The sequence below is a fragment of the Chiloscyllium plagiosum genome, unplaced genomic scaffold (assembly GCF_004010195.1).
Source record: "Chiloscyllium plagiosum isolate BGI_BamShark_2017 unplaced genomic scaffold, ASM401019v2 scaf_2195, whole genome shotgun sequence".
NCBI lineage: Eukaryota > Metazoa > Chordata > Chondrichthyes > Orectolobiformes > Hemiscylliidae > Chiloscyllium > Chiloscyllium plagiosum.
Genome location: NW_025210032.1, coordinates 1 through 10,350, shown reverse-complemented (window position 1 = coordinate 10,350; position 10,350 = coordinate 1). Strand labels below are relative to the sequence as shown.

The 10,350-nt window shown below is 48.9% G+C and overlaps 1 protein-coding gene across 1 annotated transcript; it reads left to right on the top strand.

Moving 5' to 3' along the window:
* Positions 1-2,262: 2,262 nt before the first annotated feature.
* LOC122546851 (mitochondrial 2-oxoglutarate/malate carrier protein-like) lies at positions 2,263-10,304 on the top strand (the record flags this gene model as incomplete). The annotated part of the gene is made up of 3 exons (XM_043685472.1): positions 2,263-2,393; positions 8,014-8,166; positions 10,098-10,304. Coding segments are annotated over exons 1-3 (437 nt in total), but the record flags the coding sequence as incomplete, so codon positions are not given.
* Between the last annotated feature and the right edge of the window lie 46 nt (positions 10,305-10,350).

The window sequence follows — 10,350 nt, the reverse complement described above, 5'->3', positions numbered from 1 at the left end:
TGAGCCTGATGTCAGTGATGGGAAAGTTGCTGGAGAAGGTACTGAGGGATAGGATCTATTTATATTTAGCAAAGAATGGGCATATCAGTGATAGGCACATGGTTTTGTGTGGGGGAGATCGTGCCTTACCAACTTAATAGAGTTCTTTGAGGAAGTGACCAAGTTGATAGATGAAGGAAGGGCTGTTGATGTCATATACATGGATTTTAGTAAGGCGTTTGATAAGGTTCCCTATGGTAGACTAATGGAGAAAGTGAAGTCATCTGTTATGCAGGGTGTTCTAGCCAGGTGGATAAAGGACTGGTTGAGCAACAGGAGACAGAGAGTAGTAGTTGAAGGGAGTTTCTTGAAATGGAGAAAGGTGACCAGTGGTGTTCCACAGGGAGAAAGTGAGTACTGCAGATGCTGGAGATCAGAGCTGAAAATGTGTTGCTGGAAAAGCGCAGCAGGTCAGGCAGCATCCAAGGAACAGGAGATCCGACGTTTCAGGCATAAGCCCTTCTTCAGGAATGAGGAAAGTTCCACAGGGGTCAGTATTGGGGCCACTGTTGTTTGTGATATACACTAATGATCTGGAAGAGGGCACTGTTGGTATGATCAGCAAGTTTGCAGATGACACGAAGATTGGTGGAGTAGCAGAAAGCATAAGGGACTGTCAGAGAACACAGGAGGATATAGATAGACTGGAGAGTTGGGCAGAAAAGTGGCAGATGGATTTCAATCCAGACAAATGTGAGGTGATGCATTTAGGCAAGACTAATTCTAGAGTGAATTATACAATAAATGGAAGAGCCTTGGGAAAAGTTGATGGGCAGAGAGATCTGGGAGTGCAGGTCCATTGTACCCTGAAGGTTGCTGCACAGATGAATACAGTGGTCAAGAAGAGGTTGAGTAGGTTAGGATTGTTTTCATTAGAAAAAAGGAGATTGAGGGGGGACCTGATTGAGGTTTATAAAATCATGAAGGGTATAGACAGGGTGGATAGAGACAAGCTTTTTCCCAGGGTGAGGGATTCAATAATGAGAGGTCACGCATTCAAGGTGAGTTTAAGGGGATACATGCGGCAAGTACTTTACACAGAGGGTGGTGGGCGTTTGGAACGCGTTGCCAGCGGGGATGGTAGAGGCAGGCACGGGAGATTCATTTAAGATGTGTCTGGATAAATGCATGAGTAGGTGGGGAGCAGAGGGATACAGATACTTAGGAATTGACTGACAGGTTTAGACAGTACTTTTGGATCCGCTCAGGCTTGGAGGGCCGAAGGGCCTGTTCCTGGTTTGTAAATTTTCTTTGTTCTATGTCTCGAGATAATAGTGAAAAGTGTTTTGTGTGCTGTCCAGGCTGATTGTGCCATACAAAGTACATTAGATTAGATTACATTACAATACAGTGTGGAAACAGGCCCTTCGGCCCAACAAGTCCACACCGACCCGCCGAAGCGCAACCCACCCATACCCCTACATTTACCCCTTACGTAACACTATGGGCAATTTAGCACGGCCAATTCACCTGACCTGCACATCTTTGGACTGTGGGAGGAAACCGGAGCACCCGGAGGAAACCCACGCAGACACGGGGAGAACACAGTGTGGTAGAACACAGTAGCTCAGTGGTTAGCAATGCTGTCTCGCATTACTAGGGACCTGGGCTCAATTCCACCTTTGGCAGGTGATTGTCTGCAGTTTGCACATTCTTACCCCACCCCCCACCCCCCTTGCCCATATGGGTTTTCTCTGGGTGCTCTGGTTTCCTCCCACCGTCCAAAGATGTGCGGGTTAGAGTGGATTGGCTGTGCTTAGTGTGTAAGCTAGGTGGGTTAGCCATGAAAAATGCATGGGTGTGGGTTTGGATGGGATGTTCTCCAGTGCATCTGTGTGGATTTTTATGGGCTGAATGGCCCGCTTCCATCCTGCAGGGATTCCTATAAACAAAATGCAGTATTACAGAGAGAGGTCAGAATAATTTAACAATGGTGTTGGTGATTAAAAAGAAGATCCTGTATAGGTAAAAGCACGAGGCTGAACATATAAACTACGAGCGTCAGACTTGGGACGCCAGGTTTCCTCGGCGGTAGCGGGACTCGAACCCACCAACCTTTGAATCGCAGGCGGAAGCGCTAGCCCATTGAGCCACGGCGCACGATGAGAGTACGCATGCGTTGGTATCGGACCACGCCCCTCCGGGGGTGGGAGGCGGAGGCGGAGGCGGCAGTCGGCCCCGCCCACGCCGGCGCATGCGCAGCGCCTCCCTCGTGTGAACGCGCACGCCGTTGCGGCCACGCGCACGCCGCGCACCGCGGAGTCACCTTGGTGAAAGATGGCGCCGGAGAAAGCTGGGGGGAAGGCCCGGACCTCCCCCAAATCCATCAAATTCCTCTTCGGGGGCCTAGCGGGGTAACGTAACCTGACATTGAATCAACCGCCGTCTTGAAATAACCGCCGCTGGCCGCTCGAAACGGCATTTAAAGAAGGTTTATTTTCGGTTGAAATGTCGGTCTTGCCCTTGGCAGCCGCATGGGCTGATGGCCGACTGTAATGTTTCCCTGAGTTTGCCCCATTGCTGAGCAAAGCAAGTGCACTCATGCTCTGACTCTCCTTCAGCTGCATGCATTGCCTGTCAAAAGTTTCACTGTTTTAAATGTAACGAGCGAATGGACTCAATCTGCTTTTGCTTCTGCTGCTTTAGTACGAGGCAGAAGCATGTAGAGTTATAACACTGGCTCTTATTTTACTGGTTGACATGTAAACAAGGGTTCTGAGCTCAGATTTTGATCTGTTTCTATTTTCAACTGTTTAACGTGTAATCATCATGACTTTAATCTGATTTAGCGTTGCCCTTATATGCATACTGAAACGATAGACGTTAAGAATTCGTTTTTTTGCTAGGTCTGTGTGTGTGTGCTGTCTGCACATTAAGATGTGGAAGTCAGGGCATCCCACACAGCACCTCCTCTTCTGCCCCCATTTGCTGCAGGGTGTGAGGATCCAAAATTGGACTGTTCTGTCACCTCAGAACCCACAACTCCCCAATGGAAGAGTGTCATCTTCATTCCTGAGGGACCCGTCTAAGATGTGCACTGACAATTTTGGGACTGCCTTAAGCAGAAGGGGTATGAACTAATAATTTGGCTTTATTTTAAAATTAATTACCCTTGCACCGGTGTCTCAATCAGTTTTTGTGTGCAGCAGGGGTTTTGTGTGAAAATTATTCTGTCTTAAGGGTGCAATCATATTTGTCTTGTTCCCAGTCTGCTGTTCATAAGGAGCACCTTTTGCTTTGGAAAGGTTACTAAGTGGGGAAGTGAAATGTGCCGCACGGTGGCGTCTGGAAGTATTTCAGTTAACTAGTGGGCTCAAGACCCACAGACATTTGATGCGGTTGGCACTCCAAGTACAGTTAGTGGTATCTCTAATGAGAGGTCAGACTGAGGTTCCACTAACCTCTGGAAAAATTCTATGCTCTTACACTCTGAAGACAAAGTGGGGAGTTCTTATCCTGGGCAAAAATATATCCTCATGTTAAACAAATGTTATATTTCTGATTGCAAACTGCTACATATCCTGCATTACAATAATGTCTACATTTCAATAAAAAAAAGCTTTATTAGATCTGTAAAGTGCATTGGAATGTCTGCAGGACGTGAAAGATGCAATTCGTTTTGTAAAAGTTGCACATTTTAAGCATCAAAATTGGTGAGAGGTTGGAAAGTATTGGTGTTTAAGGAACCTTGGTGTCCTGGTGAACAAATCACTGAAAGCTGATGTTCCAGGTGCAGCAAGTCCATTAAAAGAGCAGATATAGTGTGGGCCTTCATCGCAAGAGGATTTGAACGCGGGAGTAAAAATGTCTTCAACAGTTGCAAAGAGCTGGAGAAACTCAGCAGGTTGCTGAGTTACAATGCATTAAAATGCCACAGAGGCAGATGATCAGTCATGATCTACAATGGGCGGAGCAGGCTTGGAGAACTGATTGGCCATCTAAATTCTCAAACAAGAGTGCCTTAATGGCGCACTTTGGGAGAGGAACTGGATAAAAGACAGGAGGCAATCCGTTGGAGTAGATGTTAGGAAGGAGTGGCCGAAGCTATGTCAGGTGGGTTTTAGCAGCATCTTCGAGGAAGAAAGGGGGATGGAATATGTTGCCGGTGGTGGTGGGTTTGGTAGGTGCTGTTGGAGGAGTCTTGGTGAGTTGCTGCAGTGCATCTTGTACGGGCTGCTGCTACTGAGCGTCGGTGATGGAGGGAGGTGATGCTTGTGGATGTGGTGCCAATCAATTTCAATTCACATTTTTAAACAAAACTTCATCGACATCGAGAAGAAATGTAAAGTTTGACTCGCTGGTGTTCACTCTGGTTTCTCCTTGGTGTTCCTCCCCCAGGTACAGGACTTCGTGACCCTCCAGTTTCCCTCCGGACTCTGGATTCACAGGCCTCCCTTCAGCTCCTGCACTGTGGAATAAACATCAGGAGATGCCCTTCACAGGGGCTATCTCCCCAGGAGCTTCGGAGGGGGTGACCCCAGAGAAGCTTATAAAATCATGAGGGGCACGGATAGGGTAAATAGACAGTGTATTTTCCCTGGGGTGGGGGAGTCCGAAACCGGAGGGCATAGGTTTAAGGTGAGAGGGGAAAGATTTGAAATGGAGCTGAGGGGCAGCTTTTTCCACACACAGGGGGGTGCGTGTATGGAATGAGCTGCCTGAGGAAGTGGTGGAGGCTGGTACAATTATAGCTTTTAAAAGTCATCTGGATGGGTATATGAATAGGAAGGGTTTAGAGGGATTTCGAGGCCAGTGGGACTCGGTTAATTTTGGATATCAGGCCAGGGTGGACCGAAGGGTCTGTTTCCGTGCTGTACACCTCTAGGACTCTGACTGGGTAATGATCACTCTTACCGAGATTGTCACAGCTCGATGCTTCTGCAGCAGGCAGGCAGGTTAGTGAGGAGGAGGTCAAGGATGTTTTCCTGTACGGTTCCCTCACCACCCACCTCACATCCAGTCTCTCAGCTCGATATTCGTGCTGTTGAGCCACTCTGGGTGATGGGTGATGAATCTCCCCCTGCCCTGTTACATTGGAACGCTCCACGCAATCTCTAAGCACTGCTTCACTTGGAGGAACACTGAGACTTCTGCTAAAGAGGGCCAGTACGTGGTAATCAGCCCCAATTGACCTGCTGCCGTGAGACTTCATGGGGTTGGAGTCATTGCTGAGGACTGCTGAAGGCTGGTAATCTGGACGCCGAGGATAGTGCTGTTGGAAAATCCAGTTTTAAAAATCTGGAATTGAAAGCGATGGTGACCATCGATTGTTGTCAAACCCATCTGGTCCCCTGATGTCCCATAGGGAAAGATCTTACTCAATGTGCCCTGCATGTGACTCTAGCTGCCCAGCGAAATGGCCCTGTAAGCTTCTCTGTTAAAGGGCATTGGGGGCAAGCAACGAGCACTGGCCTTTGTTAGCCCCACCCACGTGCCATGGACGAATAAAGGGATGAAAGCCTGATCAAGTTGGAATAACTTGCCTACCCAGTGCTTTGATTCACTTTAACAGTCTTGAACAAAATCGCTCCCCTTCAGCCGACATGCCTCTGCGTGACAGTGACTCAGCCTCTCTGAGCTTCTCTGGGTAAGGGAGCTGTTTTAAGTTCGGAGTTGGTATAGCTGGCCCCTGCTCCTGCCATTCCACACCTGGGCACCATGCTCAAACCAAGGCCAGTCCAAATCTGTGTCGGAGGTTAACGTGGTGTCCCTCTTTCTCTCTCTCCCCCCCTCCCTCCATAGTGATGAGACCTTGAGGCTATTTGATGACACTGTAGTTTTGCAATGTTCGCCATGAGGCATCGAATTGGTCAGATTGCTGGTGTTTTATTGTCTTTAGTGGAGCGTTTAGTGTTCAGCACCTGACCTCACTCCATGCCCTTGCGTAGGCTACATGCCAACACACGAGGCACTGGTTCCTATTATTGCAGTCAGCTCCGTGTTAAACATGGAGTTGCTCAGGAGCACGCGCATCCCCCCCCCCAGCTCCAGCATCGCAGTCTGCTGCTTTGGCTGGAGCAGCTGAGAAGGTTCAGGATTCATCAGCGTCTCGTTTCCCTGGACCCTCTTCTGATGCACCCGCCCAGCCAGGCTGCTTCCTTGAGTGGGATGACCCACTCTCTGAGCTCTGCTGTTGGCAGGGAGGCTAGGTACTTGGGTAGCAGCTGTATTTGACTCGCGTTTCCCCTGACCAGGGACAGATTTGTGTAAAATTCACACCCTCGCTTTCAAATCCTCCCACCCACTCCGACCCCCTCCACCCCATCCCTCTGTCACACGTTCAGTCCCACAATCCTCTATTGTACTGGGAAACAGAACGGTCTCCCCCTCAGTGAGTGGTGGCGTCTCCTGTCTATCGCCGGGGCTGAGGGGGAGATGGTCGAGAATGGGTGTCCACCAATGACCTATCCCGGTCCACCCACGTCGATAAAGACAGTCAAGAAAACTCTACAGGAAGCTGAGGAAATTCAGCATGTCCGTAAAGACACTTTCCACGTGTTATAGGTGCACCTTAGAAAGCATTCTGTCTGGATGCATCTCGGCGTGGTACCCAGGACAGTAAGAAACTACAGAGAGCAGTGAACACAGCCCAGTCCATTACACAAACCAACCTTCCATCTATTGACTCCATCTACACTTCCCACTGCCTCGAGAAGGCAGCCGACACCATCAAAGACCTCTCGCAGCCCGGTTAGAATCTCTCCCAACCCCTTCAGTCAGGCAGAAGATACAAAAGCTTAAACACGCGTACCGACAGCTTCAAGAACAGCTTCTTCCCCCGCTGTTCTTTGGATCTCTCACATTTTAAATTAAATGTCAGTGGTGGTGGCGGAAGTAGAGTCATTGGGGACATTTAAGCGACTGCTGGACATGCTCGTGGATAGCAGTGAGTTGAGGGGTGGGTAGGTTAAGTTATTTTATTTGCATTAGGATTAAACCTCAGCACAACATCGTGGGCCAAAGGGCCTGTTCTGATTAGATTACTTACAGTGTGGAAACAGGCCCTTCGGCCCAACAAGTCCACACCGACCTGCTGAAGGGCAACCCACCCATGCCCCTACATTTACCCCTTCATCTAACACTACAGGCAATTTAGCACGGCCAATTCACCTGACCTTTGGACTGTGGGAGGAAGCCAGAGCACCCGGAGGAAACCCACACAGACACTGGGAGTATGTGCAAACTCCACACAGCCTGAGGCTGGAATTGAACCCAGGTCCCTGATACAGTAAGGCAGCAGTGCTAATCACTGAGCCACCATGCCACCTAGTGAAAAGGGCTGAGACCCCGTAATCCTGTGTTTCTTAAACACAAGCAATTCCCACAGACGCTGCCAAGGTCTCAGCTTCTCTTTTTCCTGCAAGATTTGTCACTGAGGACAGCACTTTCCCATGGTCATGTTACCTTAGCACCTTTCCCCACTTGGCCTGTTGTCCCACTTGGCAATTCTATCAACAAGGGTGTCTGATAAAGTCAAGGCTGCATTAATGGCACGGTGGCTCAGCGGTTGGCACTGCTGCCTCACAGCACCAGGGATCCGGGTTCAGCCCCACTTTCAGCCGACTGGCTGTGTGGAGTTTGCACCTTCTCCCAGTGTCTGTGTGGGTTTAATCCCACAGTCCAAAGATGTACAGGTTCAGGTGAATTGGCCGTGCTGAAATGCCCATAGTGCTCAGGGACGTGTAGGCTGGGTGGGTTAGTCATGGGGAACGCAGGGATGGGGTGGGGGACTAAGTCAAAGGTCCTGCTTCCACACTGTAGGCAGTCTGTGCATAAAGCTTTGTCAGTGTCTGAGATGGAAGTAAGATTTTAATCATTGCTGGTCTGCTCAGGCCCTAATAATCTGACAGGACACCCCACACAGGAGTGTGTTTCACTGGCCAGCACTCTTGCATCTCTTTCTGGGGCGTCTAACACCCTGCCCGCCCCAGGCTTGGAAACCAGACTGAATCAGAACTGGGTTTTCTCTTTCAGGATGGGTGCCACCTTCTTTGTCCAGCCCTTGGACCTGGTGAAGAACCGAATGCAGTTGAGCGGCCAAGGGGCACGCACAAAGGAGTACAAGACCAGCTTCCACGCCCTGACCAATATTCTGAAGGCCGAGGGGGTCACCGGAATCTACACAGGGTAAGTAATCCTGCCTGGGACACCTTGCTCCGGACAGGATTAATGCAAAGCAAGATCCCTGCGCCACGTCAGGAAGCTGTGGCTCACACCTCTCCTTTCCCTGTTCCCTCTCCATCACAAGTCCAGACCACCTCTTCCCCCCCCCCCCCCAGCATACTGAGGCCAGTTGCCGAGACGGGGATCACTCACCTTCCTTGGCATTGCCGTGTGAGTTCTGGGTTTTCCCAGTTTGTGCCACATGGCTACAGTCCCACCAGGCCAGGGGAGCTGGTGCAGCAGGAGGGGGAACAGGAGTCATTTTGTTTGAGGTAAAAACAATGACTGCAGATGCTGGAAACCAGATTCTTGATCAGTGGTGCTGGAAGAGCACAGCAGTTCAGGCAGCATCCGAGGACAGGCAAAATCCGAGGACAGGCAAAATCGACGTTTCGGGCAAAAGCCCTTCATCAGGAATAAGGCTTTTGCTCGAAACGTCGATTTTGCCTGTCCTCGGATGCTGCCTGAATTGCTGTGCTCTTCCAGCACCACTGATCCAGAATCTGGTTACCAGCATCTGCAGTCATTGTTTTTACCTCAAAATATTAGTATGCCAACTGAGGAAAACTGAATAAGTGGCCAAAACTAGAAGAAAAGATTGTTGATTGGGTAAATCAGCGTCATCAGAATGGAAGCATAGTGACTCGACAACTTGTAAGAATGTGCGCCAAGAATGAAGCAAAAAAAAAAAGAGATGGATTTCAAAACCAGTGCTGGATGGTGCAGTACATTTATGTATGATTTACTGCTTAGACAGAAAGCCAAGATTGCCCAATGCCAACGAGAACTTAATGGCAGGTTAACATGGTTCCATCGCTTTGTGATCAGAAGTCGGAAGAAAAACGGGTAGAAAATATGGACAAAACCCCAATGAACTTTGATATTGAGAGTGTGGTGCTGGAAAAGCACAGCAGGCCAGGCAGCATCCGAGGAACAGGAGAATCTGCATTTCAGGCATAAACCCTTCATCAGGAAAATCTTTCAGGAAATCCCAAAACACAAATCCTCCTGCTCCACAGATGCTGCCTGACCTGCTGTGCTTTTCAAGCACCACATTCTTGACATTGATCTCCAACATCTGCAGTCCTCACTTTCTACTAATGAATTTTGCTATGCTAGGGAACAGAACTGTGGACAAGATAGGAGTAAAAACATATAGAAGGTCTGGAATATGTGACCAGGTGGACGTAGAAAGGGAAAAAGCTCACTGGTTTGGATCAGAGTGGAAAAAAGGTATTATCAGTGAACTTTGAGTTAACAATACTGACATTGCAATGATTCTTGAAGGCCTTACGAGCATGATGCAGCCATTGGATGTTAGCATCAATAAACCTTTTAAGGACTTAATACAGAAGAAATGGGACAATTGGATGCAAGAAGGGAAAAAGCTTCACAAAGTGTGGCAACATGCGTGTTCCCTTACTTTTAACTGTATGTGAGTGGATTGTTGAACAAGATGAAAACTGAAATTATTGCGAAAACCTTCAAAAAATGTAGAATTTCTAATGCTTTAAATGGTGCGGAGGATGACTATTCTTGTTCAGATGGAAGTGATGTCAAATCAATCTTCTTGAGAGTGCAGATGCAGATGATCAATGCGGCGATATGCTTTACCTAAGCAACTGGAATGAATTATTCAATGGTGCAAGTGATGAGGACAGTGAATTTGATGGATTCTAATGGACTGTTGCATGTAACTTTTGTTTTAAGCAGTTATCCCATGTATTTGTGATATACAGGGGGAAAAGTTTTTTTGCTGACAGCATCAGTTTTTTGATACAAAGTGTTTACCCTATATTATTAACAGTTTCATGCAGTCTTTTATTAATAAAATACTATCAGTCACCCGGTCATACTCTCCCTGTACCCCCCCCTCCCCCGGTTGGCGGCTGCAGCCTCTCAGCTGGCCTGCTGCGCCAGGCCACCTACACGACCACCCGGCTGGGGATCTACACCGTGCTCTTCGAGAAGCTCACCAAAGCCGATGGGACGCCGCCCAACTTCCTGCTGAAGGCGCTGATCGGCATGACAGCAGGAGCCATCGGAGCCTTCGTGGGGACGCCAGCCGAGGTCTCGCTCATCAGGATGACAGCCGACGGCAGGTGGGTAGGCGCGTGCCGCGGCTGGGGCAGTGGGTCAGGCCGCAGC